The 27,607-nt window shown below is 51.6% G+C and overlaps 8 protein-coding genes across 8 annotated transcripts; 4 read left to right on the forward strand and 4 right to left on the reverse strand.

Annotated features, from left to right (window-relative positions):
• Positions 1 to 698: 698 nt before the first annotated feature.
• Positions 699 to 2,129, forward strand: A1O5_01322 (NAD-dependent aldehyde dehydrogenase; the record flags this gene model as incomplete). The annotated part of the gene is made up of 1 exon (XM_007741941.1): positions 699 to 2,129. One exon carries the CDS (start codon positions 699 to 701, stop codon positions 2,127 to 2,129), a length of 1,431 nt encoding a protein of 476 aa, XP_007740131.1.
• Positions 2,130 to 2,602: 473 nt separating this feature from the next.
• A1O5_01323 (pre-mRNA-splicing factor syf1) lies at positions 2,603 to 5,098 on the reverse strand (the record flags this gene model as incomplete). The annotated part of the gene is made up of 1 exon (XM_007741942.1): positions 2,603 to 5,098. One exon carries the CDS (start codon positions 5,096 to 5,098, stop codon positions 2,603 to 2,605), a length of 2,496 nt encoding a protein of 831 aa, XP_007740132.1.
• A 4,302-nt stretch (positions 5,099 to 9,400) lies between these two features.
• A1O5_01324 (V-type proton ATPase subunit D) lies at positions 9,401 to 10,432 on the forward strand (the record flags this gene model as incomplete). Its single annotated transcript, XM_007741943.1, has 6 exons — positions 9,401 to 9,418; positions 9,474 to 9,583; positions 9,633 to 9,643; positions 9,698 to 10,072; positions 10,124 to 10,174; positions 10,227 to 10,432. The coding sequence occupies 6 exons, from the start codon at positions 9,401 to 9,403 to the stop codon at positions 10,430 to 10,432; spliced, it is 771 nt and encodes a 256-aa protein (XP_007740133.1).
• Positions 10,433 to 10,609: 177 nt separating this feature from the next.
• On the reverse strand, positions 10,610 to 11,472 carry A1O5_01325 (uncharacterized protein; the record flags this gene model as incomplete). The annotated part of the gene is made up of 2 exons (XM_007741944.1): positions 10,610 to 11,342; positions 11,438 to 11,472. 2 exons carry the CDS (start codon positions 11,470 to 11,472, stop codon positions 10,610 to 10,612), a joined length of 768 nt encoding a protein of 255 aa, XP_007740134.1.
• Positions 11,473 to 18,365: 6,893 nt separating this feature from the next.
• On the reverse strand, positions 18,366 to 20,606 carry A1O5_01326 (uncharacterized protein; the record flags this gene model as incomplete). The annotated part of the gene is made up of 2 exons (XM_007741945.1): positions 18,366 to 20,131; positions 20,186 to 20,606. 2 exons carry the CDS (start codon positions 20,604 to 20,606, stop codon positions 18,366 to 18,368), a joined length of 2,187 nt encoding a protein of 728 aa, XP_007740135.1.
• Positions 20,607 to 22,469: 1,863 nt separating this feature from the next.
• On the forward strand, positions 22,470 to 23,327 carry A1O5_01327 (uncharacterized protein; the record flags this gene model as incomplete). Its single annotated transcript, XM_007741946.1, has 1 exon — positions 22,470 to 23,327. The coding sequence occupies one exon, from the start codon at positions 22,470 to 22,472 to the stop codon at positions 23,325 to 23,327; it is 858 nt and encodes a 285-aa protein (XP_007740136.1).
• Positions 23,328 to 23,370: 43 nt separating this feature from the next.
• A1O5_01328 (uncharacterized protein) lies at positions 23,371 to 24,861 on the forward strand (the record flags this gene model as incomplete). Its single annotated transcript, XM_007741947.1, has 2 exons — positions 23,371 to 23,830; positions 23,891 to 24,861. 2 exons carry the CDS (start codon positions 23,371 to 23,373, stop codon positions 24,859 to 24,861), a joined length of 1,431 nt encoding a protein of 476 aa, XP_007740137.1.
• Positions 24,862 to 25,508: 647 nt separating this feature from the next.
• On the reverse strand, positions 25,509 to 27,292 carry A1O5_01329 (uncharacterized protein; the record flags this gene model as incomplete). Its single annotated transcript, XM_007741948.1, has 5 exons — positions 25,509 to 25,700; positions 25,770 to 26,528; positions 26,600 to 26,931; positions 26,978 to 27,040; positions 27,100 to 27,292. 5 exons carry the CDS (start codon positions 27,290 to 27,292, stop codon positions 25,509 to 25,511), a joined length of 1,539 nt encoding a protein of 512 aa, XP_007740138.1.
• Positions 27,293 to 27,607: the final 315 nt, after the last annotated feature.

Here is a 27,607-nt window from a genome sequence, read left to right on the forward strand (position 1 = left end):
TCTCGGATATACACCTCTACTACGCCTCCAAATACCGGCCCAGTCAAAGCTGTAAATACTCGCTCATTCTCCGCCACCAATTTGAAGAGAGGGTGTCCGAACGGCCCGATTGCCACTACATCAATCAGGAACAAACTGCGGTAATCACACCCATGCAGCAGATGTGCCCGTAAGGCCATCAAGCCTCCATGGTCATGTGCAACCACATGTGCCTTATGACCCCGCCAGTCCTGCTCCCAGGATCTGTAGAGTGCAGCGAACACCTCCGACTGCTGCGCAAGTTCTGCGTCCAGCGCCACTCCCGCGCTGATGACACCTTGGAGACGAGTTGTTCATCAGGTGGGAGGTCAATCAAGAAGCTGCTGAACCAGGAAGGTAGAATGGTCAGAATGGTAATGTTGCAATACCATAGCGCTGATAGCAAATCAAACAGTTGGAGATACTATTTACTCCGACTCTACAGTTTTTCCAACTAACAAGAAGGTACTTCCGTACACCAAATTGTGGTGGGGAAATTTGCCCGTAGTTTCAACCCTCAGCCTTGCAGCCTTGCAGCCCCTTACGAGGCTGAGGCTCGGCGATTTTTCCAGCCTCGCGTCATTTCCCCGCTGCGGGACATTTTCTCAATTGACGAGCAATTCCATCTACATACCGAGACACCTCATCCACCGCAGCATCCGCACCGAACCATTGCAAAGATGGTCGCCGAAATAATTACCACAATCTCGCCCACAACCAACGAACCAATCCTGACCCGACACGGCAAGTCACCAGAAGAAATCCTGCGTCTGGGAACCACCGCACAGAGCGCCTTCAAGTCTTATCGCAAATCCCACCCGTCCCTCGAGTCTCGGCAGCAAATCATATCAAAAGCCCTTAATTTACTGTTGGAAAGACAAGATGCCCTCGCCCGCGAACTCACCGAGCAAATGGGTCGACCCATCTCATACACCGCCAAAGAAATCACCACCGCAGTCAAGAGAGCGGAGTACATGATTAGAGTCGCGCCCGAGGTTCTCGAGCGGGACGCAACTATTCCTGGTGAACAGGAACAAGGTTTCAAGAGATACATCACGAGGAAAGAACCTGTGGGCGTCGTTCTGGTCATCTTCGCGTGGAATTATCCCTACTTGATCTTGGTGAACAGCTTGATACCGGCGCTGTTAGCCGGGTGCGCCGTGATATTGAAGCCGAGTCCACAGACGCCGACCATTGTGGAACATATCGTCGATATATTTGATGCAGCGGGCCTACCTCAGAAAGTCATTCAATACTTGCACTGTGGAAGTCCGACGGATTTAAAGCCATTGATCCTGTCACCAGAGGTCAACCACATTTGCTTCACAGGCTCAGTGGCGGCGGGGATAGCCATCCAGACACTTGCGGCTTCTCGCGTGTCCTGTTCCGTAGGACTAGAACTCGGTGGGAAAGACCCTGCCTATATCCGCCCGGACGTTGACGCGGCTTGGGCGGCGGAAGAGATTGTGGATGGTGCAATATTCAATTCAGGACAATCATGCTGCGCTATTGAACGTGTCTATGTCCACGCCGACATCTACGATTCATTCCTGAAGGAAGTCAAGAAAGTCCTCGAGGGATACAGAGTAGGTGATCCCCTCGAAAAGTCTACACACGTCGGGCCCGTCGTCTCCAAAAGATCCAAGGAAGCAATCGAAAAACAAGTTGCGGATGCCATTGCCGCTGGAGCCGTGGACCAGACACCTCACAACGAAAGTTTCAAATCACCAGCCGGGCCCAAGGCGGGCAACTGGGTGGCCCCCGTCCTCCTCACCAACGTGAATCACAACATGTCAATCATGCGCGACGAGACATTCGGTCCCGTCATCCCTCTCCAGAAGGTATCTGGCGACGAGGAGGCGATTGCCCTGATGAACGACTCGCAGTTCGGACTTACGGCATCGATATGGACAAAGGATACGCCAAAGGGTGAAGAACTGTGTGGTTTGGTCCAGGCGGGCACGGTATTTGTGAACCGAGCTGATTTTCCGAGCCCGGATCTCGCCTGGACGGGGTGGAAGGATAGCGGAAGGGGTGTGACGCTGAGCAAGTTGGCATTTGAGCAGTTTGTCAAGGTCAAGAGTTTCCATGTCAAGAACTACCCCAAGTGAGACGGATAGAATTGATTTACGGGATATGAGACCAGCATGGTCCGATCGTACGGCCAGCCAGCGAGATAGGTATGGAACAGAAGGGAATAAGGCAGATAGACAAAAGGGAAGCAGGCGCAGGCCGGCAGGACGTTGAAAATTTTCTCAACCACCGAAGAGGAGCATCTATCGTTGTAGAGATCCCTCTACCTGACTTAAACCCGCCTGAATGATATGCGCACACAACGAACGAAGTAAAGTCAAGAGCCGTCCTAGCCCAAGGACGCGTCGCTGATGCTTCGAAAATCCCCCCCAACCATTTCGCTATGTAGGTATCCTGATACAGATAAAGGTTGGATAATTGAAAGTCCAGATCCAGCAGAAAAATGCAATGCCTCCTCCAGAAAAAAAAAACCCCCCTTGCCCATATTTCTGTCATGGACAGCACAACACGTCCCAGTGCCGAAAACCAAGTACCTCGAGGTCGTGAAATGTCAGTCATCGTCAATGTCAACATTGATAGCGTCCGGATTCGCAGCCACTGCCAGCTTAGATTTGCTTTCCGTCTCGTCGGTTTGTTTCGGGGGTGGCCGATTCCCACCTTCAGGCCCTGTGCTCGCCGCGACAAAGCCGACGGGCGCCCTCGCCTGTCTTTCCAATGCGGCCATCGCATCCTGCACCTCCCCTTCTCGTTGCTCAGCTCCTGCGCCCTCCCCTTCACTAGCTGCTGCCACCCTCGCAACTGCCTGACTCGCGATGAATGACACATCCGTGTTGAATTGCGCTTCCACCGACCTCTTAATCCTAAGCATCTCTTCGTAGGTGTCCTCGTTCCCATGGTTCAACTCGAAATTCTCCCACGTCTTCCAAAACTCTTTATCTACTCTTGGATCTGCGAACTGGGATGCGTGACCATATATGGCTCTCGCGCGATCGATTTCTTGTAGTTTAATCTCCAACTTTGCGAATTTGAGACACATTATTTTCGCTTCTTTGTCGGGAAGGGTGGCGATGGCGAGCTCGTAGATGGGTCGGGTAGATGGTTCGTCAAAGCGTGCGGCAGATCTGGTGATATAGAACTCAAACATGGATAGACGGTCTTCGTCGCTGACGGCACGGGTGGCGCGCTCGTAGATTCGCATTGCTGAACGAGCAAACCCGTCGCGTTCCTCTAGATCGCCGTACATAAGGTAGATTGGTTTGGCGAATTGGGGAGGGCATTGTTCCAGAGCCTGTTCGAACAAATCTCTGAGGCGTTCCATACCAATCTTGCGGGTCACGGCCTTTGTAAGGTAGAGGTTCCACAGTTCGAATGCGACGGGATAAGTGAACACGTCGAGACCCCGTTCGTAGACTCTGAAGGATTCTTCGAAATACCCATGCTCTTCGAGGAGGTTGGCATAGTTAACGACTGTTTGTGGGGTTGCGATCCGCAGCTCGAAGATGCGGTCATAGACCGCCCGAGTCTCATCGAGGGAACCGACCGATTCAACGAGATCGACGTAGAACGACCAGACTTTCCAGGATTTGTGCACGCGTTGTTGCGGCGAGAGGGTTTCATCGAAGTAGTCGACCGTGCTCCGTTTGGGAGCTTTGGTAGCCGTAGCCATGACTTTCATGGCCCCGTCGAAGTTTTCGTTCCTCAACTCCATCTCAGCCCAGCCAATCCAGGTGTCGGCAAGTTCGGCTACGGATTTGTATGGCACCTTAACTGCCTTGTCGAGAATGATCCGTGCTGTGTCCAAATCGCCAGCTTCTTCGTAGAATTTGGCGTAATTCAACCACAATTCGTGAAATTTGCCGACAGCCTTTTTCGGTGCGACTGCTGCAATTGCATCTGTGTATGTCTGAACAATTTCTCGCTTGTTGTCGTTCCACAGAGCGACCCGTTTTCCCCACTCGACGACATTGTTTGGATTCTGCCGTAATAAGACATCGTTGACCAAGAATGGTCTGCGATCCATCAGATGTTCAAACCGCATCATTTTCAGGTCGAGATCAAAATCCCTTTCAGGGTCAACGATTCCTTTGGCTGCACGGGCAGAAGCAGCATCCATAAGGGTGGATAATATAGACTCTTCAAACTCGACATATGCGTCAAAGATCATCGTAAAATCACGCACCGTCATCACGGTGGTAATGCCTTCCTCGAAAATATCTCTCGCCATCTCAAAATCTCCGCGGGTGATCCAGTAGGTTGCCAGTCCTGCCCACAGTTTGCCGCGTTGGTCGGCAAATCGTTCTATGCCGCTTCGGATAATGGTATCAGGATCGAAACCAGAAACCGAGCTATCACCGATTTCTCGAGCCTTGGTGACCATGAGCTCTGCCATCTCATTCCACAGCTGAAATTCGCTTTTGATGTGCTTTGACATGAACTTGGGGTTGTTCAATATCTGCATGTATCTTTTCACTGCTTCCAGGTAGTGGCCGGTCTCGATCAGTAGATCGATGTAGTCTTCCATGTCTTCTGGATGCACTTGGACATAGCGAGCCCATATCTTGACTGCGGTCTCTCCCCCGGCTGAATTCGCAAAGGATTTGTAGAGTTTCCAAATCCTGTTATGTTGTGTAACAGGTAAAGCCCGGAGCGCCCGGTCAAAGGTCCTTCGAGTTTTGGTGACATACGGTTGTCGCAGGAGGAAGGTCAGATACATCTCCCAAATGACGGGCATCTTGTTCAACAAGATGAGGGCCCTCTCAAATAGAGCGTTGACTTTGTTGAACTCTGCCCTGTATTTGACCGGGTTTTTCTTTTTCAGATGCTTGATGCGGAATTCCAGATACATTTTCCACAGCTTATATGATCGCGGTAATTGTATGCAAGCCCTCTCTTGTACGAATGCCTGCTCGTGGATGGTGGCATTGCGCATTTTGAAGTCGATGTAGGTCAGCCATGGTCGAACGCTTCCGGGATTTCGGAGGATGTCCTGTTCGTAGATGGCATCTTCGTTTGCGATGAGGTACAGATCAGGCTTTAGGGATTTCATGTCGACCGTCGAGTGTTTATGCGACCGGCGGATGTGCCAGGCATAGAACGAGTTTGCGTGATGAAGTTCTCTTGCGATTTCGTCAATCCCGAACGCTGAAGCTGGTGAAGGCAGCCGAAGCAACCGGATGAAAGTTTGGACGACTCCGGCTTGGCAGACCCGCAGGCCCTTGCGCGCCTAGGCTCGACACTCACCAATCCTCCCCTCACCGTCTTACTCGGTACAAGTTCCTCCATTGTGAAACATCGAAAGCCCAATCCTGAGGGACCAGCGAAGACTGACTACGAGTTATTTCGCGGAAGTACACCCTCTGCCAAAAAGATGGCATCGGCATACAGAAGATCAATTTGTGGCGCGGATGTGGAAGTGGTGAGCATCGCGTCGGCTCATTGATTGACTCTCAGCTTTAAGGCACAGTTTTCACAATCCCAAAGAGCCCAACGGGAAAGCCTATCTTTCAAGCTGCTATATCCTTCTTGCACCTGTGGCAGATTTCACAATCCGACTAGGAGCTCCTGGGAGGGTTTATAGATGTCATGTTCACCCTCCCCCCTCTTTGGTCTAACCAATACATCAGCGACATCTGCAACAAGAGGTATCTGGCGACCAGAGTGTCGGCGCTTCTTCGCAGAGGAAGGCACCATTGACGCTGTGTGTGGAGCAGGGTGTCACATTTACAATCGGCCTTTCTCAAACGGACTTCTTCTGGTGGCACGATCCTCGTGGCTCTGTTGTTGGAGCAGCGGAGGTTGAAAGACTGCGGTACTGATTTGCATCACCTCCTCGTCAATGGTTTGACGGATGATCGGTTCCATCATCCTCTCCAAGTTAGTCGACGCACGAATCTCCTCTAGACCAGTAGTGATTTCAGGCTCGGAGGAAAGTCCCGAAACAGTGAGGGTGTGCGAGGTCGATGACAATCGAGCTCGTGGTTGCTGGACGGCAGCAGCGGATCTTCTTCCCTGACAGGTGCAACACTGGTGTCAAATCTGTCGACATCAGTCGTGTCCTGAGTACCCCTTCTCCCAGGATGACTGTGGAGGTCTGAACCAACGACGGTCGACCACAGTATCGGACGTTGAAGGTCGTAGAAATCCTGCGACGCCGACTTGTCAGTGCCGTGCTGTGGTGGCCTGGAGGTGGGCCTGGAGGTTGAGACCGTGGTATAGTTGTGGTCGTTTGCCTTTTCCAGCTCTTCCAGCTCTTCCAATTGATTTCTCAATGATTGAAATTATGCTATAATTTCCGAATGCTGGATGTTAAACTTCTTTTCGTCGTCTTTTCTTTTCTTGCACACTCGCCAATGATGGTTCTCAGGGCACATAGCGCCGCCGTCAGTCACCTGGCTGGCGGTCCGACGCAGATTCACAAGCTGTCACACATTTCATACAGGCGCCACAGGCCGGGAAAACTCCATCACAGAGCCCCTTGCGCGTGCAACATTCTTCACAGGCGATGGCGGCACGCTTCCACGCCACCTTCGACTTTTTGACTGCCTGATCATCACCATCGAAATTGTCACGAGGCGCTCGCTTGCTTGAGCTTTGCGAGCTGCTTGGCCATGGCAACGTTTTGGATCGCCAGGGCAAGAAAGGGAAGGAGGATGCCAAACTGGGCATCGGATCATTGTGCTTCTGGGTCATCTTTAACTCGTGGACAGATGGGTCATGTTGCTATAAAGCCTGCTCAAGGGGTTAAGCAAAAAAGTTGACTTGGTTCCGCAAATCTGTTGACCGGTCCGCCAACGGCTGCCATGTTGTCTTGCTTGTCTGTTGATTCGGTTTCAAAGTAGACGACAGAGACGAAGACAGGCGCATCTTCGAAGCCTATGTGAACAGCGTACTTGTAGTCTTGACTAAGCACAGACCTCCTTGTAGCCTTTGGATCGAAGACTGCCTTGTACAATTGGACATCCGCTCCACCTTAATTATACCCTTTCAGGGCCGCGACCTCGTCTGATTTTCCATCTAGTCTCAATTTGGAATTCTAAACAACGACTGTTTTCCAATGTTTCAACAGAGAATTATGTAACTTTCTCCATGGTATTTCGTTCGATGACTCTTTTTAGCGCGGGCCTGTTGGCTACCAATTTCTCTGCAATTCTCTGGAGGCTGGTGCATTTTTCCCTTCAAAAAAACAAACAAAAACAAAAGCACTCTTGAGCTTAATATAGTGCCAAACGGTTTCCGGGAAAGAAACAGGCCTGGGGGACCCGACCGCATACTCTGAAGCTCATTCTCCCAGAAAAAGTCCACTACTCAAGTCGAGAGAGCCAGCTTCGGCGGCGCCCACGGAACGCGGAAGTACGACTTACGGATAACCCCAGGGATGGGTGAGAAAGATTTTTTCTAGGGAGAGCATGCGAGCGTAACTCCGGAAGCAAAATGCCTATCACTGGTTTGCATCAACAAACCATGACCGCGGGCAGAGGCGGGGCCATTCACCGCCGAAGTACTTTGCTTCTGGCTCGAATCTAGAACTCTAGCATTTCCACGGAGGGAGACACGAAGGCGGAGTAAACGAATGGATTCCTTGCTGGAGGCGGAGTTACTCTGGGGGTTCCTGGGGCACTGGGGGTCAAGATTGCCCCTTCAGGCTCTGAGCGAAAGCTGTGACTTTTGATAGAAACCATTTCTGTCGCTTTGGAAAGAGCCATCTTTTTCTCCAAAAACCCCTGGCACTGTCTTCCACCGGTCCGGAGAGCAGTTGTCAAACACAACAATCGCCAGCACATTAAATATATCTCTGCGCAGAAAATGATAGAGGGTGACAAATTCCAGCCTACGATGTATCATACAAAAGCCCCAGTGATACCAGTAGAAGTTACGGGGCAGGAGGAGGAGGACGTCAAGATAGCTGATAGGTGTTGTGTCTCATCATGAACAGGTCGGGAAAGGCGATGAGAAGAACCTGGTATAAGACAATGAGGACGACGTGCCAGAAATAAACTTGCGCACGTACATTGCCGCTGGGGCCACGTGTTTGTTTGCCTTTGCGTGAATTGAAACTCGGCTAGCAATACCGTGCTATCAACTTTGATCGATTCTGAAATAGTGAACAAATTGGGCTGATTCTCTTGAGTCAGTGTCCTCTTTTCCATTCAAATCCCGGCTGCCGTGGTTTGTGGTCCTTGCCGTCTTCGTGGCCTTGAGAGCCGAGAGAACTTGACGGGCTGACTAGTCTGGTTCTAGTCGACACAAATATCCGCCGACCTCAACAATTCGGCGGCGCGCATATAGATTTCCTCTACCGTGACAGTTCCACACGCCACTCCAGCACCCATTGTATCTTCGGCCGCCGACACCTTTCAAATCCGCAAATGGTTGATCGTGGGTTCCAAAATGCCGGAGTCGTGGGTGCTGCCATCGCACCGGGGTCAACGAACAGCTACCGGTTGACTGTGGCGCAGACCCTGCTGGGATTTGCCCTGGTCTCGGAGCCTCTGGCCCATGGCATACCCAGCGGAATCTTGCCACGAAGGTGGCAGCCAAGTAAGTGATTCCGAGCATTTGGGATATTGAATTACTGGCCTCGGGTTTTGAGCCGCGGTTTTTCTGATCAACACCGGCGTCCAGCTCACGTCGCCACACGAGCTTATCGCCACAGCACCGGTCGAAGAGCTCCACGGCAAACAACAAGCGACTTGACCACGAAACCTTGAAAGCTCTAAATTGTCATGGCTTGGATGTTGGTATTGTTATTGTGCTGTGAAAACCAGTATGGAGCGGTTTTCACAATGGCAGGATAATCTCTCTCCATAACTCGAAAATGCTTTCCAAACTAATCACCCTGACTTCCAACCCTGGCCGGCTGTCCACTGTAGATGTAAGTCTCTACACTGTACAGACAGGGATTCCATCACGCTCCACTTGAAGCAGTTTGGAATAGAGCTTCTACAATTTTTTCCCAGTCCTCCCGGCCAGAGCGTGTTCCGTCGAGACAAATGGGTCGATGGAGATATAATTCCATCTCTGTGTCTCTAAGCAGATTACGGAATAGAACTATTATATCCTGTTGTAATACTGGGTATTCCTAAAGAGGAATTACCCTATTAGGGAACACCACCACCGCCCGCCATTGCCAAGAAGACAGGAGACATTGTCCTGGCGAGGCGGGACAAAGTTTTAGCGATGCCTGCTTGGCATCGTCATGTCTCTCAAGCCTTGCAGCTTCACCAGGTGTTACGGGAATTACAGGTGATAAGTTGCCACTGCATTGAGCTTCGTTGCTTTGATTCTCGCATTTCACCGTTTCTTTTGATCACCTTATATCGATCCAGACGACAAGGAAGCCGCGGACAGGATGTCTTCAGGCGCAGGGGTGAGCCAATTGAATGGGAAAACAAAGATACGTTGTTGCTGATTACCTTCTCCAGAGAGAGGCCGTCTTCCCCACGCGGCAGGCGTTGGGTCAAATGAATGCGAAGTTGAAGGGAGCCCAGACCGGCCACAGCTTGCTGAAGAGGAAAAGCGAGGCTCTGACAAAGTAAGCCATCTTCCGCCACTGCCTTTGTCGTATGCTAACCTTGCAATAGGCGGTTTCGAGGTCTGAACAGATAACTACCCCCCTTCGCAATTCCACGAAGCTAAATGGCTGTAGAAATCCTGAAGAGAATCGACGAAGCAAAACGGAAAATGGGTCGAGTCATGCAAATCGCCGCGTTCTCCCTTGCCGAAGTGTCGTACGCGGTTGGCGGAGACATTGGCTACCAAATCCAAGAGTCCGTTAAGACAGCTCGTTTCAGGATCAAGACCAAGCAAGAGAATGTCTCAGGTGTCTTTCTACCTCAGTTCGAAGGATACACAAAGGACGAGATCAATGATTTTGGCTTGACGGGTTTGGGCAAGGGAGGTCAGCAGGTGCAGAGGTGTCGAGAGACCTATACCCGCGCGGTCGAGACACTGGTTGAACTCGCCAGCTTACAGACGGCATTCATGATTCTGGATGAAGTCATCAAGGTTGTGAACCGAAGAGGTGCGTCGGGTTGGACTGTACCAGAGGCCGAGACGCTAACCATATACACAGTGAACGCCATTGAACATGTCATCATCCCGCGAACTGAAAACACCATAAAATGTAAGTCCGCCGAGGGAACTCCTTTTCTCCAGGCTGCTGACACTCCATCTAGACATCAACTCCGAGCTTGACGAACTGGATCGAGAAGAGTTCTACAGACTGAAGAAAGTGTCGGGAAAGAAACAACGCGACCAAGCAGCTGCGGATGCTGAGCTTAGGCGACAGAAGGAGGCAGAGAAAGGCAAACCGGAACAAGAGAATGATGCGCAGCCGCAGGACGTGCTAGGCGAGCGTGAGGATGAGGATGTTATCTTCTGATTGGACTCCAGGGCGTGAGCAGCCCCTGCGAGATATTGTATGCTTTTATCCTCAACGCCGACCAATGACCCGCTATGCATGCATGGGTATCAAGTACAATTGCTGGCACCAGCACAGTTGCGCAGATTTGCGTCAACCATATCATAACATTTCCCGTCCCATTCTACCATTCGCCACTCAAGCTCGTTGATACGTAACCCTGATACCCTTGCCTTCATCACCCAATTGCATTCCCGCGGTCGCCTCCTTTGCACTGATCGCGCCAGCCTCGGCCTCATATTCCACGAACGCAATACCCTTGCGCCCCGGCACCATTCGAACTTCTTTGAATCCTTCGAAGCGACTGAATATCCGGCTCAGGCCATCTGCGTCGTAGCTATCCGGCAGATCCCGAATGAACAGGATCTTATTGGGCGGAAGGTATTCGTCGGGGATGATGGCGGCAACATTCGTGCCGGAAGGTTTGAGGCCGGCGCCCTTCGCCGTCTTCGCAGGCCGTGTTGCAAGTCCTCCTCCTGCAGCAGGCTGAGCAGCCGCCGCGTCTGCGGGCCTCTTTAGCACCTTCTGCTGCGTCGCCTCCAGGGCCTGCCGTCTCTCCTTCTCCGCGAGCCTGGCCCTCTTCCACTTCTCCAGCCCGTGTTCACCGTCTTCTCTTAACACGGTAGCGTCCGACCTCGTGCGCGCAAAGTCCAGCTGCATGGGCTTGTCAAACAGCTCGAAGCCGTTGATTTCTTCAATGGCCCTTGCGGCCGAGTCCGGGCTGTCAAAGACCACGAACGCCTGGCCCTTCGCTTTCAGGTTCGACTTGGCGACCAGGTCGATGATATTGCCGTACTCGGAGAAAATTTCCGTGAGGGCCGTCTTCATCTGGTCGACCTTGATGCGCTCTTCGAGGTTTTTGACGTAGACCCTGAGGGAAAGAGAAACGTCAGTCAGTTGGTCGGTCACGGACGTGGGGGACTATGTTTTCACAGGGAGGGCAAATGCGGTGGGATGAAAACATACGTCGAGTTGGGAGGGTTTTGCGTTGTGGTAGCCATGACGGCTAAATTTAATGCGCAGTTCAAACCAATCTTTAGCCGGTTCCGGAAATCATCGAACGACCCATTAACTCAGCCAAATACAGACGGCGGCGGAAAGTCGACGAAGAATTGGAGGTCTGAGTCCGGGCGCAGTTGCGGAGGGCGGAGGTGAATTTCATAGCGAGGCTGTCGTGTCTTCGATCACGTGGATATCACGCCGCTTTTGCATGGCGCCTTTCCACTGACAAGTGCTACAGTTCTCCTTTCGTCGTGATCTATTCCGCAGAGACACAACACCGAAGCAGACTCTTAGAAATTCCACGAATTCATGAGCGCAGCATGGCAGAGATGCGTGGTGTTGTCCAATTACTAAGGGCAACGTTAGCTATTGCGAATGATCGCCGCTTTAAAGAGCGAACGTTCACCCATCCCACTGTGCCAAAGGAATCGGAATGAGCAACATAGTCCGTCTGTGCCTTCGCCTTGACTGTGAGCTAGTCATACCACTTTGGCTCACACACTTGCACCGTTGTACTGGGTATTGTTGAATTGGACCAGTGGAAGACGGGAGCCTCGTTTTTCCCTTAATCACGTTCGATGGCCCGTCGAGCCACCCCTAGTTTTGCAACAGATGGAACACGCCCAGCTGAGAAGATTCCCCCGAAAGAACTGCTCTGCTTGCTTCTAGCTGAGAAGGATTCTTCTCGCATCTACCTACCTCCCTAAGTATGCACTGCAGCAGGTCCTGTCATTGAGAGCGGGCGCAAAACAGGCTTCTTGTTCCTTGGGAGTAAGCTTAAAAACTGCCATCTATTAGGAGAGCCAATCGGAGAATTTATAGTTAAGCTTACCGCGTTTGTGGACCTGCTTCGTAGCGTTTGAAACGGCATTGGAGCCGCAATCGAGCGAGCTATCGAGTCCTCTCCCAGACTAAAACCCGTTCATCAGCAGGGCCCTGTCTTTGGTGGCTGCCCAGCCGTTGGAGACGAGGATTTATCTCTCTTCGCAAGCCTGGCTGAGCTATCGGATCCACCAGGAAGGAAGAGGAAGGGGTGCGATGAGTACTTGTATGTAGGTACAGCAAAAAATACGAGGGATGGAGAGAGAGAAAAAGCATAGCCACTCATTCAACTGGCTGGGATGGTAAATCCGGCAACCCCTGCGTTTCAGGGTGCCAACCCTCCGCCGGAGGGCCCTGCCCTCCCCCCTTGTCACCATCGCGGGCGTCTCGCATGACTACAGTAATAAATTAAGCTTATCTAATCCTCAGCCTTATGAATACGACAAGTAGGGAGAAATCATAAAAGATATACTGACAGTCTCTGCGGACTGATGGTGATTGCGTGATAGGTAGATAGCCACGTAGCAGATAGCCAGCCCAGAAAACGCCAGACATTGTATCTCAACCGTGAACGAGCAACGGGCTCGGGAGGAAAGAGAAGGGCAGTGAGGAATGTGCAAGAATGTGTCCTTGGTGTCTGCCTGAGGTGGCAAATGTGGGTCTCACTGAGCCGCCCCCCCCCCAAGTGCTGCCAGACGCATGGCTGCACGGACTTGGTATTACCTTCTCGTACTAGTAATAGTCTTGTGCCGACCACTCCACATGACCTGGAGCACCTCTGATAAGGACAAGCATCCCCTTCAACAGTGTAACGCCAGGGAGGAGGAAGAGGGCTTGTATGACAGAGCTAGCTGTGGTAACGTGGGGGGGCATTGTATTGAGCAAGTACATAGGTGACTAATATCTAGAATGACAGTGAGAACAGCTCCCTAAAGTGGCACTCAAATGCCAAGGCGCTAAAGGGCCTCACAACGGGTAGCGAGCGAGCGAAACCTCAACTCGCGAGGTACCAGTCTGTCTAACCGACGTTATATCTGTGTACCTCGTAAGGTAATGAAGTATATCCGCCGCACATCAATCTCGGGACTCGACACTGTTCTGCTTACTTGGCATGTATGTATTTGGTATGTACCTACGTATTGCATTGTGTCACGGTCATTACAAGGGACTCTAGCTAACTTGAAAACAGAAATCTGCCCGCCCATTGATGCCAGACGGAAGACGGAAGACGGAAGACGGAAATATGTGGGCCTCCCCCAGAGACTTAACTCATTCCGGTCTAGGCTAGCTTCTTGGATCAGCCCAAGTGGATCTAAGCAAGTCCCAGGCTAGCGGACTGGGACTGGGCCTGGGCCGGGCCCGAGTTGCGTCAATCCTATTGGTCGCCTGACGTCGACAACTTTGAACTTCATCTGTGGTGTCTCTGTCTCTCTGTGCGCCTTTTCTCCTGCGCGCGGATGTGAGAAGCCCCCTCCATCTGCTAAAGGAAGTCATATCGGCCTGTCCAAACTCAATCAGTCACCCTGCGCTCGCTCGCCCGCTCGCCGACATGGTGTTTCCAGACACAAACGTAACTTATCGGCAAGGCTAGCTCGCAGGGCCACGCGGGGGCAAGGGAGGCTCCTCGGCTGTCTTTCACCCCGGGCCAGCCCAAACTAACTACCTACAAGTACTGTACATGCACTGTGTCCTCGTCACCATGATTGCTTCTTCAACAACGCGCACCAATCGCTAGTTGTGTGTCGTGTTCCACTCTTTGCTTTTTTTTTTTTTTCGTCGGCTGGCTTCTGCTGTTGTGGAGTGCACATCCTTCTCGGCTCTCTTTACCTTGTTGCCCTTCTACCCACCCAGTTAGTTAGTATCTATTATTAAAAATCTGTACAAACATAATTGGCCAGCTCACTTTGTAGTTTGACGGTAGTTGTGTGTCCTACCTACGAGGAGGAGTTTTCTTGCCCCTTCTTCCCAGGCCCTTCTAGAGAGTTTTCAATTACCGGATATGGAAATTCACTCCCATGGGCCACGAAGAGGAACTAGGTACGTAGGTGGTGTTGGCTCAGGTCAGGGGGCCAATTCACTATCACCTACCACTGCGCTTCGAGATTTCGCCACTCCGCCTTCCGTGTGCTGCGTCACCGACGACCAACATCGCCCTGCCCTGCCTCCCTTGTTCCTTCGCTCGCTCCTGCCCATACCCACCCAGCTCTGGACGGCGAAGGCCACTTACTTACTCTCACTATCCAACCCAACCTACCTGCAGCAGGTCTCTGATTAGGCTCTCGTAGGCTTCACATCTCTATTTTCTAGGCCTGCTGCATACCCCGGGGCTTCAAACTACGGGCGCCTTTTCCAGGGCCTGTTTAACGGTGGCCTCAGGCCGTTAACACCTATGTAGGTAGTCCAATCACCCAAGCCAATGGGCCTTCCCTTGGGCGGTTCCCAACCGTTGCGACTTTGGATGTAGGTCTGCATCTTCTTGTTCTTTGGTGCTTGCATGTTTTGCTTTTCACATCTCTATGTTCCATCTCCATCCCTTGTAGAGGGAGCACAGTCTGTCGCTCTAGTAGGGTACCATGCATGCTTGTTTCATCTTTCATTGTCAATTTTCTACATAGGTAGCCCATTGGCAGCCTCAAAGGAACCGAATCTTGTTTTTTTGTGCGACTAGTGTGCTATGTAAAAGAATAGATATGCATTAATGTGGCCAGGGCGAAACTACTTTGTGTCGTAGAGGTGGTATGGAGGTGCGTCAAGTGTGGAGGGCAAAACAGGGGAACATGAAGTTTGCAAATCTTGCACGGGAAGCTAAGGGATTGAGTGGAAGACCATGGAAGTACTGGTGACATATATTATATTTTGGCCAGTATCTGTTTGGCCCATCTCATATCATCGCTTTTCATCCATCGTCCGGATTCGAATAAAGCGTTGATGGGAAAAGCAAATCTTTCAAACGCCTCAAGCCGATCAACTTCTACAAGAAACCCAATATCTCTGCAGTCCAGCCTCAAAAGTATCCAATCTCAAACTTACCCATCTCAGCGATGTCTCGTGTCCAAGTGTCGATATAAATCATCCAGTGTTGAGAAAGTTCTTGGGCATTTCGGGCATTTGAAACGTTGAGGGGGCGTCTGCTTGGGATAGGGAACTGAGCCGCAATGCATGCAGACTTGCGAAGGGTGTTTTTCGAGTAAGTGCCAGTGTAGATTTCCGGGACGAGCAAAGTCGCTAGTACAATAGGCACATCGAACGCGAGTGCCTTGCTCTCGAACATGTCGGGTCAAGTTAGTCTTTGCATATTTTCCTCTGAATTTCTTCCCGCAGTCGCAGTACAGGCCTCCCAGTTCCTTAATGGCCGCCTTTTCGACCTCTGTCCCTGGGGAACTATCAGACGAGTCGTGCACGAGATGGTTACCACTCACGTTGTTTGGGCGTCATCTCGCCATCGTCTAAGTATCCATGACCGCACCGGCGGGCAGCATTTGGGTTGTTTGGAAAGTCGGCTTGGGTATTTTCCCCAGCCAAGGAATTTCCTGGAGAGCCTACGGAATAGACGATTGATGGCGACGCAGGCGTTGCTGGGTGTGAATACACATAAGGGTTCTCGGAACTAGGAGAAATGCGAGTACGTTGTTGCTCTGCCAGGGGAGTGATGTGGGCATGGTTGGGAGGCGGTGAGTGGATAGGTATTTTGATAAAAGGCGACATCTTCAAAATCAGAAGTTGAATTGCCCGTAAAAAGTGAAGTAGTCCACTGTGTTGAAAGATAATTGGAAATTTCTAGCAAGTGGATTATTTCTTCGAGTGTGGTGATTGAATTGCTTGCAGCGGAAAGGTTGAAGACAGCCGAAGATAGGAGGAGAGATGAATAGAGCTGGAGTCTTGAGGGGTAGGAGAAGGATGAGGATCATGGGTGATTGAAGACAGTGGGAAAGTCGAGGATGAAAGAGAGGGAATGGAAGAACTGGTGGTTGCGGTGGAGTGCTCGAGGGAGGAAGGTAAGCTCAACGACGAAACCAAAGGACGAAAACCCATCCCACCAGTTCGTGAGCAGCCGATGTTGGGCTGCGTTGGGGTGCCGACGACACTGTCGGCCGCTTTACCATCATTACATCCCAAAACCGCGTACAGAACATGTCTCGTCTCAGTGCCTAGCACCCAGTGGTCTTCCACATCGAGAAAGCTAGCCGCAAGCCAGGAATTGGGCAGCATTCGACACCACCCATACTTGGGACGACTGTTTCATGGACAATGGCATCATAGCTCATTGCCCATCTGTGCATGACCATGAGTACTGACCAGTGACGCGTTGTCCCGCAGTGGAGAGCTGAGTCCTGGTACCACTCGTACTTGATTCGTCGACAAGGAGATGATGAGAGAGACCTTCGTTTGGGAAAGGTCGCCAAGTCCATTTGTTGAGGCATGGTCGACCCGGACCCGGAGGGGGGCCAGGTTGGCATGACAGGAGGAAGACCTTGGGGGAGCCCTTCATCCAGTCATCACAAAAACACATCAGTGAGAAGGCAGCCTGTGCATTGTGCATAACACAGTGGCCGAGTCAGACAGACCGAGGCACACGTGCTAGAGGCACAAAACCTTCAAGGAGGACTGTGCCAATCGACATAGTAGGAACCTCTGGTGAGCTGCGAAGAGAGGGCTGCGTGATTCATTCCCATGTAAATGTGGTTTACTGCACCTTGGGAGCAGGCGACGGGTATTAAAGACCAACCTCAGAAATTGCGAATCATTGGGGTGACCGCCCTAAGATATATATCTCCCATGATATCAGACCCTCTCAACTGTTCGTGCGAGAGACGGAGAAAATCGCAATCTGGGGGTGAGGACTTTCGCTCAAACTACTCCGTAATTTTCTGGCCCTTTCGCACACGGTCACCAATGAGCAAGATGATAGGCATGACTTTGGTGTGTTTAGCAGTGGCAGTGGCTGTTGCCGAGGGCGCCGGTGGCCCTGCTGGGTGCCCGGAGGCTTGCCGTGGTGCTTATTAGTGGTCAAGGGGTGCACGCTTGTAGGGCACACACTGGGACCCTCCGTCTCCTCCCTTGTCGAGCTGTGAAACATGTCCAAAAGTCCATGTCCAGGAGCGCAAGTCCTTGACTTCTTCACTCTGCGCGCTCGTGCGACAGGAGACAGCATTTTGGTCGTGTGCTGCGGCATGAAACTGTCCCATAGCAGTTACCCGACATGTATGAAGTTTGTCCGAAGTCGTTGAGTGTTGTCGAAGGCGCAAAAAGCACCTGTTCTCGACTTGTTGGGGGCGAGCCAAAAAGTCCCAGGGGCCTTTGGTGTGGCTTGCATTGGCGCCTTTGCCTGCATGAAAGTCTTTCCTTCAACCGGCAACCTCCTTGGATGATCTATCGATCTCCTCTGATCTCCTCTGGATCTCTCCACTGCAGCAGAAGACGACATCAAAGAGGCATTGGCCCGGAATTACAAGTGATGAAATGGTTGAACTCAGCTAAAAGCCCACCGCTTCTCTCCTAGACCGCAACTGCCAATTCTTACAGCCTCACCAGCCTCACCAGCCTCACCAGCCTCATACATAGATGTCGCATCAGTCAAACATGTGACGGATACAGCACACAATTAACACTATTCCAAAGCCTCCTAGAGCATTAAATGGATAACATCTTAGTTGGGTTAAGCCGAGCTTATAATGAACAATGTTAGTCAGGCTATTCGAACTTCCTACCACGAAATGCTCCGAATCTACGAAAAACGCTGTTCCATCTGTGGCATTTCTAGCCGTGCGAAGAGTCCTAACCCGTCCTGCGGCATCCTGAAACGTGACTGAGGCCATTCGCTCAGGTCAATCTTCAAGAGAACTTCCTCCAGCTCTGCACATGATACGGGATAATCATTAGTCTGAGCTACATGCCTAAAATTGCTCATAACCATACGAAACATTGTCCAGATTCTCCCCCTCGTCCTGCCCATGCTCCACGAGATATGGTGCAGTGATGCAGGTCATTGAGTGGAAAATCCAGCTCCTCGGCCGTTTTGGCCGAATAACGCAAGGAGTTGCTCCAAGATAAATGTCGACAGTGTCCTCCGTTATATGAGGAGTATGTCTTCTCTTCTCATACCCTCTGATATACTTTCGATGGAGCGGGCTTCGTCGGGGCGAATGCCGCAGATCGCGCATGTCTGGCTGTAATCCAACCCGAATATCCCAATTCTTTCGTACCTCGTCCCGGCTGTGAGCGACACCACTTTCCTCAACAGCAGGCCGGCGAGAGTTGTTGCTTCCACTCCAGATCGCTCCTGCCATTGTGTGCAAATAGGAAGGAGAAACACACCCATGGAATCAGACTCTGGCATCATTGGCGTATCCAAGTAGATGGTGGGCTCCATCGAGTATTGTTGCAGGTTGTTGGAGTTGTCTTGACTGTCGAGCACCAACGTATATAGGCCGTCCTCTTCGGGGTTTCCGTCCATATCCCGACTCGCAATCTGAAGGCAAGCCTCAAATAGAGAACCTCGAATCTTCATCTGCGCTGATGATACCTTGGCCAGTCTGCTGCCCTTGGGCTGTTCGACATTGGTGCTCAAGATGTCCATGACGACCTTGTCGCACTTGGCAGGCCAGTTCCAGATGACCTTGGCTTCCAAGGACGCCCAGGACCAGGATGGAGCCCGATAGTTCTCGTCTCCTGCTGAGGCACTCCTCACCGATGGAGTGCCGTCAGCTTGCCTTCTGCCTAAGACATGCCAGAGCAGGCTCTGTTGTAACAGTGCATTATCCCACAGCCCAGCAAGATATCGTTCATTTGTGGCTTCAGTGACTTTTTGAGCAATGCCGGAAATCGCGACGAGTTTGTCCTCGCCATAGCTCAATTTGCATTCCATGTATGCTTCAACGATCCTGCTCCAGACCTCATAGACCCAGTAAGGCTCGTCAGTTTTTGAGCCCGGTGTTAGCCAAGTCGAGATCAGTCTCGGCAGGTATTTGGATATCAATGACACATCGGATGGTCGCTTGTATGCTGGATCGAGGATTTTGTCTGCCTGCCTCCAAGCATGCATTTTTCGGTTGTGGAACTGCTCGGGGATGCCATCAGGATATGCTTCGCAGGCCATTTCACACCGGCACTCCCAGAATATCTGCTCCTGCCCGAAATGAATAGTCCGTGGGCTGAGCAAGCGCTCTTGAAGAACCCATCCTCTTGTATGTAAAGCCGTGTCGGTAAGGCTGTTGCTCCAGAAATCATCATAGCCGATGACGTAAGTCTTTTCTCTGTCGTGCAGTTGAGGATCGGACAACGGATATGGCTCCACCATATAGACGAGCCTCTCCGTAAAACATCCCTTTTGAGGGTCTGCGCTCGTAGCGGCAATGTTGCAAAACGAATTTGTGTAGATGTCGCCCATCTTCGTGCTCTCTGCAAGCCAGTCGTCCCTGGAGTCTTGGATAATGCATAATGCATCGATCCAGATGTATTCAACCCCCATCCAGCTGGTAATTTGCATAGCATCCTGGAATCTTTTTGGAAGTGAATTTATCGGAGACCACTCCGCAGATAGATGTTGTTGGTTCGCTGTCGTCAATGTGACTGCTGTTCCAGCTCCCCAGCAATGGCTCAGCGTGACATATCTAGGGGGCCGGGATCTATTTGCAAACTTTTCCAGTCGGAACGTGTCCCTAGTGGTCGGGTTGATGTGCAGTAACCGGGCAGGAGAACCAGCTCCAGTGCGCCAGTCTTGGTTGCATCGAACGTGCGTCGCACGACAATTATCAAGCCATTGCCGAACTTGGTCTTTACATTTTCCTGAAAATGTATTTGGTGTTAAAGCGAGTGGTTCACCCGAAGCAGACACCTCTAGAGAGATCCGTTAGTGGCAGAGCCGACAGTAATTGCGATCGAGATATTTACCGTTCTTCGGAAGAATTTTAAAAACGCCGCTGCAGTCGAAAACCTGCTGTTTAGCAATTGGTGCATCTCCATTTAGGATCTCGGTAGTAAATTCTAACTCGTAATGGTCCTCCAAGTGCGGAGCAGAGCCATCCGCGTCGAGGGCACGGAGTTGGTAGAACGTGCGAAATGTATGCGCTTGTTCTCGAAGCTCGGTGCTGCAATCTCTATAGATTGTCCAGCAGATGTAGCACCCCTGCCGAACAGCATCATAGAAGTCACCTGCACCGACGTGGTGAGAGCCTGCCCATTCGTTCGGTCCTTCAGGGTGTTCAAAGAGGGCTGGCTTGGTGCCAGTCCAGTTTCCCGGTGGATGTGTCTTGACCACCGACAATAGGTCGATGCATGCATTACATAGCATCGTGTCTTGTTGAGGGGGCATTCTGTAGAAGTGTTATTGTATTTTCCCTGGCAGGTTATTGTGTGTACGTGCGATGTGCTGGCAGCTTTGTTGAACTTGACGCACCAGGACCATGTTTGCAGCATATATATGTAGCTCTGAAGCTGCACTGCCACTTCAGTCGCCGGCGTCTGAAACCGGGCTACATATCAGTAGCTCGAGTGCCAGTAATTCCACCGGACGAAAGGCTACCTGGCAACTAGAGTCAAGGCCGTCATCGCCTCCACACCGGAGTGGATCAATCATCAAAAGTCGGATTCCATGTCGCGAGCCTAGGACTGTTGGGTAGAGCCTTGCCATTGAGAAGGGACTATTGTGTAAGAATGTGTGAGATTTTCTCCTCGAGGGAAGGTTGGAGCCTTGTGGGTTAGTGTCACATGAGCGCAATGTGATTGGCTAGTATGCAACCGAGAGTGAGTCCTGGATCGTGTTACAGCTCCGTCCACCATCCATCCACCACCCTCCCCATCATTTGGCCACCGCGTCAGCTCCTCTCAACACTTTGCACTGGAGGGGGTCGAGTAATATATTTATTCTTCCGGCCTCCCCATCTAGTCAAACGTGTCTCTTGTCCTTCGTGGACTTTGGCGTCTGGTGGAGTGGCACTTTTGCCTCATACATGTCCCATGCACAGGCTATGTTGCGCCACAAAACCCTGGGACTACTAAGGACTTCCGCTCAATTCCTTCTTAATCTCTCATGTGCTCTATCCGACATGGCCTGACTCTCTCGGTGTGTGTCAATATTCCCGTTAAGATCCTGACACTGCCTCGCTTCTCTGAGGCACCTGCTCTGTCGCGTGCCTGGACAGATCGGCCTAGGCTGTGCGAGAGCTTTCCCCAAACAATCATACAGCAGTTCACGGATAGAACAATTGCTGAGAAATACGGCAGCCTGCCGTGGCCTTGAAATGCCCTATCAGTACTTATTCGTGGAGATGAGGCATACCACTGAGATCAACTAGGTTCCGCGAATGCCTACTTAACATCCAAACCATTCTGGAGGTTGTTGCGAATTGGATCATTAACTGGCTGGCAGACGAAAGGCGTGAGGTTGGGCAGATATTGCTCAAGTACCACGCGCCGTCCAGCCCTTGTCGATCGAAGTGCCCGAAATCTTACCTTTATTTGGCGTCTGGATCTCCTACGAAGGCATGAAAGGTTCCTTGTCAGTTCTGCGGCATAGACATTTTACACAGGATGGAGCACGCCATGTGACGTTTAGATCATCGTCCACAATCTTGCTGCGCCGCCCCTTTTTGTTTTCCCCGGAGACCGTTTCATTTACGAAATCTTTGTTCTTCCCTGATCGAGAGAACATACCGATCTTTCCCGAGGAATTAGTTACTCGGACAGGACTTTCTCTGTATGATACGCTGGGTTTTGGGAGCGAGCAGATCCAACCTAGCCGGCCGCCAAACTCCAAGGGCTTTTATCTCGCAGGGTGTACATTCAGCGTGTACCTGACGACAACTTCACTGGAAGAACGCCGACGCCCAACCGCTGAGTGGCGGACCCATGCCCTCGCTCAAAGTCCTGGACTGCGTTTTATGCTGCTGCATAGCAATAGCGGTCACGCCTGCCTTTGGTTCCGTTGCATGGTAGGCGGCACGTGATAATATATTTCGTTTGGGCGTGCCTCGTAAACGTCTCGACGTGTCACATCGTGAGGCAAAACCCATTGTTGCCTGCCTAGCTTGGCAGCAAGACTACTCCTTGACTCAAGCTCTCACGGCTACACCAACCTGCTAGATGCGCAAAGAGTGAAATTCCGTCGGCAGTTATACGATTGCCCTCCAAGCTCCCCCAGGGAGGGATATGTGACCAGTACTACTACCGGGTCGACATGGACCACTTCCCGCTCTTCGGCCATATTCTGAAGCAAATCATCCCGATCAGGCTCCGGCACGATGAGGTCCCGTATGACGGAGGAGGATTCCACGGGTTCGGGGAACGTGTAGGCTTTGACTCTAGAGAACTCATGGAGGGTCTCTTCCTCGGGAACCATTCCCTCCTTACGCGGCGGCCGTTGTCTGTGTATGCCTCCCTCATACAGTCTTGGTTTTACTGGGGGTTGTTGCACGAATGCCTTTTTCAGTGCAGCACGGTGGAAATTGAGGATTACTGTGAACAACAGAGGAGACCAGATGAAAACTGTCCCGTGCTGATAACGATGAAATTTCTAGAGCGCGATTTGGTCGCTGCCGCGCAGAGGCTGCAAGCCGCGGATCCAGCTGGCGCCACGACGCACATCAAAAACGCAAACGACCTTCTCGCAAGGGGTCTCTTCCTTCTTAGAGTGCTGTCTGGTCAAATCGAGAAAGCCACTAAGAGCCCTACTGACGATAGAGCACAAATTTGGGCAGCACATGGCCGCGAAGTCTTCCCTCACGATCTCGAACTTTCCCTGTGCTGCCTTGGATACACGATTACGTATGCCATGGACGTCATTTCTGCAGAGCTTAGTCTGTCTTCTTCTGAAAACAATGCACGTTCCGCGGGAGGTTGGTACACACCTCCTTTTCTGATCCGTCTCTTGGAGAATTTGGGATTTTGTAGGAGTGATATCCACCATTTCGAAGGCATTTATGGCTTTGTTACCGCATGTATGGCAGTCACGCTTCCCAGCCACAACAAGAGAGGCAACCACTCGACTTGCACGGCAGAACGATGTGAGGCTGATAACATCAAGCCTCAAGAGTAAAAAGCAGAAACACGTCCAGCATAGCTGCACATGCTTGGAGATTATGCCACGCGAGGCATGGGATACCATGGTTAAAATCATCGAACAGGGCGGGATACCTCTGGTGAGACTAAAGCCTCGATCTCACAGTCTTGGTGGCAGTATCGACCTCGAAATCGTGCCAGCGGGCCCCAGCACCCGCTATCTTGCTTATAGCCACGTTTGGGCCGATGGTAGAGGAAACGTGTCGGGTAACGAGTTATATGAATGTCAATGGCGTTGGCACCAAGAATGCGCACAGCAGCATGAGAAAAGAGATTTGGACATCTGCTCCGCGCTTAGCGAGAATCTTCTTCTATTTTGGATTGACACTTTCTGTGTGCCGCGAGGTTCTGACGATCGTATGTGGCAGCTCCGCACCAAGGCTATCTTGTCCATGTCAGAGATCTACCGAAAGGCAGAGGTGGTGGTAGTTCTGGACTCTGCCCTCGAGAATGCTGATATCACGTCCGTCCTCGAGTTCGGTATGCAATTGAAGTTCTGTGGCTGGTCCCGCCGTGTCTAGACGTTGCACAAGGGAGCAGTTGCGCAAGAGCTAATAATCAAGACGGGCAGGGGCCTCGCCAATCTGCGAGTGATCAATTACCAGATGGCGAAAGCGAGGTCTCCTTGCAGAGAGGGAAATGAATGGCGAATACTCGCCGGAATGGAGGAAGAATACATCCACGCAGTGCTCCAAAATTGTCTGATGATCAACAGAATTTCGCCCTCTGAAACGACGACCTTTTTCAATGCTCGGAGAGAGGTGCACAAACGAGCCACATCCTATCCTAGCGATAGATATCTGGTTATGGGTATTATCAGCCAAGCAAGTAAACAGACGCTGTTAGCTCTCCAAAGAACCGGCGACGATAACCGGAACGCCGAGGAGGTCGGATTGGCCAAGCTGAAATTGATCCTGCTGTCAGCGTCGACGATCCCTCAGAGTGTGATATTTACGACGGATGAGAGGTTTCCGGAATTTGGCATGCAGTGGGCTCCCGCGACGATAGGCGGCGATGTTCCCGACGAAGAGAGTGATGTTCCGGTTCGACGGATCCCCGGCAAGGGCGTGATCGTCAAGTTTAGGGGATGGCGCATCATCAGCTCGCCACAGATGCTGAACATCTCGGCCTCTTTCATCACGGTCAAGTTGGATCAGGCCGTTCGATATCAAGACCGATACGAGCTTGCTGTCTGGCCGACAGACAAAAATCGTAAGGACTTTGTCACTCTCGTATCCCTCGTTAGCCCGAACGCAAGGCTGGCGATTATTCTGAGTGCTGTTCCGGGTCCGAATGACCCAGCTGTCAATTTCAAGCTCGGGCTTCTCGTTGAAGAAGTCAGAAGCCTAGTGGGCGAGGGTATGCAAGACGTCGAGAGAGACAGCGTTGTACAGGTCAAGTACCTCGCGGCTCTTAGGGTATATGCGATGCACGGCGACGGCAACTCTATGCAGGGGATCGAAGCGGAGTGGCTCAATCACGGCGTGGACAAGTTATGGTGTGTTGGATAACAGTGTGTAAGTGAAGCTGCAAGCCCTTCATTCTCGGTCCTACTATTCCGACTCTTCCAGCTTCAACTCCTGAGCCCTGGCGCCCACCTGGCTCGGTGGGTGAGCACAAAGCAGCGGCACCCCTGATCCCAAAGAGGGTGAGCTGGGCAAGCGAGAAGACGGACCCTCCTCGCCTCCCTTTCCTCCGACTTACGCACTGTTTTATGCTCAGTACTCCATACTCTGTATTCAAGTAATCCACAACACACAGCTCATTTATCCAATGTCACCAAGCAATCGCGGAAAATGTCTGGCTTGCCAGTATGTTGTTTAATTTTGATTTTTTTTTCCCCTTGTTGAAGGAGAGGCAGCGCGATAGCCTACCCTAGCCATTGGATCGGTGATTCAAATCCTCTGAAAAAGAGCTCCACGTCCCTTTTGCCCGTGCAGGCCTGTAGTCATGTCTCAGCAGCCTCCGAATCATCCAAATGCTCGGCTAATCAGACAACCATTCCTCCCTTCACAAGGCCGGCCAAGGTATCTCCCTTCCACCAGAGCGCTTGTGCTGAGACAATTACTCCGACAACAGTCCATTCGATCCAATAATCGCCAAGACGCAAGCATTTCATCTGATTCTGTCCGATCCAAAAGTCGGCCTTCAGGTGTGCTCACGCCTTCCCCCTCAACCGCATATAAGTCAATAATCCCCACTGCACGACGAAAAAGCTCGAATGATGGTCAAGTTTCTTTCCCGGATTAACGAGCTGGATATCATATCGCCGCAGAAGTTCGGGGATGACTTTGTTCATCTCGAGTAGGGCAAGGTGTCGTCCGATGCACACGTGCGAACCGCCACCAAACTAGAAAAGCTGAGTTAGGTCCTGATTTCCTGCGTCTTGATTTGGAGTTATGGGTGCATTTGAACTCACCTGGAACATGCACCGCTCCATCATCTTGACCTTCTCCTTATCATCGTCGAGCCATCTCTCGGGTCGGTACACCTCGGCATCATCGCCAAAGACACTCTTGTTTCTATGCAAGACCCACCCATTCACGGCGACAGCGGTGCCCTCGGGTAATTTGACACCGTCAATCTCGGCGCCGCCAGGAGGGACCTTTCTTGTAATGTTCAACCCGACAGCAGGAGCAATCCTCATGGCTTCCTTCAGACAAGCTTGGAAATACGGCAGATTCTGTGCCTCGTTGTACATGACCATCTCAGACAAATTGGCAGACATGATCTCCTCGACCAGCTTGTCGTAAATTCTCTTGTTGGACAAGACATACCAGAAGAAGCTTTGCATCGTGCTTGCGGTCGAATCGCTACCTGCGAAAATGGCGCCGTGTGCAATCGCGAACACATCGCCAGGACCTAGGGCTTCGGGATGCTCCTTCTGCGCCACGATCAAGCTGTTGAGCAGATCCTTATACTCGACTTTCTCTCCTTCCGGACCCTGGCGCTGTTGGAGTTGTCCCAATGCCGTCTTCGTGATGAGCGCATTTTTGCTGGACATGAACGGAATCAAGTTCCATAGTGGATTTCGTCGGAACAGGTAGTCGAGCCAGGGAACCTGGCCCACAATGCCGTTGTACCATTGAGAGTTATCGATCGTCTTGATGGCACGGTCGACATCGACACCCGCATCGAGAAAGCCGAACTTCTTGGAGAACGCCACTTCGCCCAGAACCTGGAAACAGTAAGTATTCGGATCTTTCATGTCTGCACCGCCAACTGGAATGAGTCCGGTATCTAACTCACATCAAACGCAAAGAAATGAAGCCAGTCGCCAAAATCGCAGATCTTATTATTGTCGGCAAACTCGTCCAATTTGGAGATCAAGAGCTTTTCAGTTTCCTCAATTCGAGGCGTGCATTGCTGCATCGAGGCCAGGCTGTAAGGAGTTGCTGCATATCGCTTCTTAACGCCGTGAACAGCCTCTCGAGTCTCGGTGAATATGTCGGGGTTCTCGGGCGGTGGGAACACTCCATAGAAGTCTGTCTTGTGGAACCCCTTCCCGGTCTTGAACAATTCAACTGCAGCTTCTGGATTCGAAAAAGACACCTCGTTTGGTGCGATGCGGACGACCGGGCCTAGGGGGCGTCAGCTTTGTCCAGGGCTCCAAACAGGTGAATCCACTACCATATTTCTTGTGAAGCGCAATGTGATGTTGCTCGGTCTGACCAGACCAAGTGCTCCATACTGTAAAGGTTATAGTCAGTTCCGAATGCCTCTCCGTGTGCTTGCACTTTGGAACCCACCTTTCCAGGCTCGCGTGCACGAGGCGATGAATGGCCCTGGGAATTGTCGCAGAGGCGAGGAATAGCGTCTCCATAGAGGTCGCACAAACAGGAGCAGGAAGAGGATCACGAAAGGATGGGCAGCCACAAACTGCCATGCGGTCACAACCGCGGACTTGGTCAAGGGAGCTTCTTCAGTCGCTTTGATCTCCATGTTGGTCCAGGGGTCTGGTGAAGAGCAGTCGAGGTGTCGTTTGGCGAAGAGAATGAATGATTATGAAGGAGCGAGCCACCATCCCAAGAAACACCCATGACGCCCATGCCACTCAGGGTAGTCCTGAACAAAATCATCGTCCCTGCTCCTCCACGCTGCCACACAAGTTCTAGGAGAGTGGTCGCATTTCCCCATCTTCGCGAAACAACAAATGCCCCACACACTAGCCCCACGATCTGTGGCCATCGCGAGTGAGCTGATGGGCTTCCACTGGTCCACAGACATTCCCAGGATGGGTGACGGGGCTGACCAGGA

The sequence above is a fragment of the Cladophialophora psammophila genome, assembly GCF_000585535.1.
Source record: "Cladophialophora psammophila CBS 110553 chromosome Unknown aczJe-supercont1.1, whole genome shotgun sequence".
Lineage (NCBI taxonomy): Eukaryota > Fungi > Ascomycota > Eurotiomycetes > Chaetothyriales > Herpotrichiellaceae > Cladophialophora > Cladophialophora psammophila.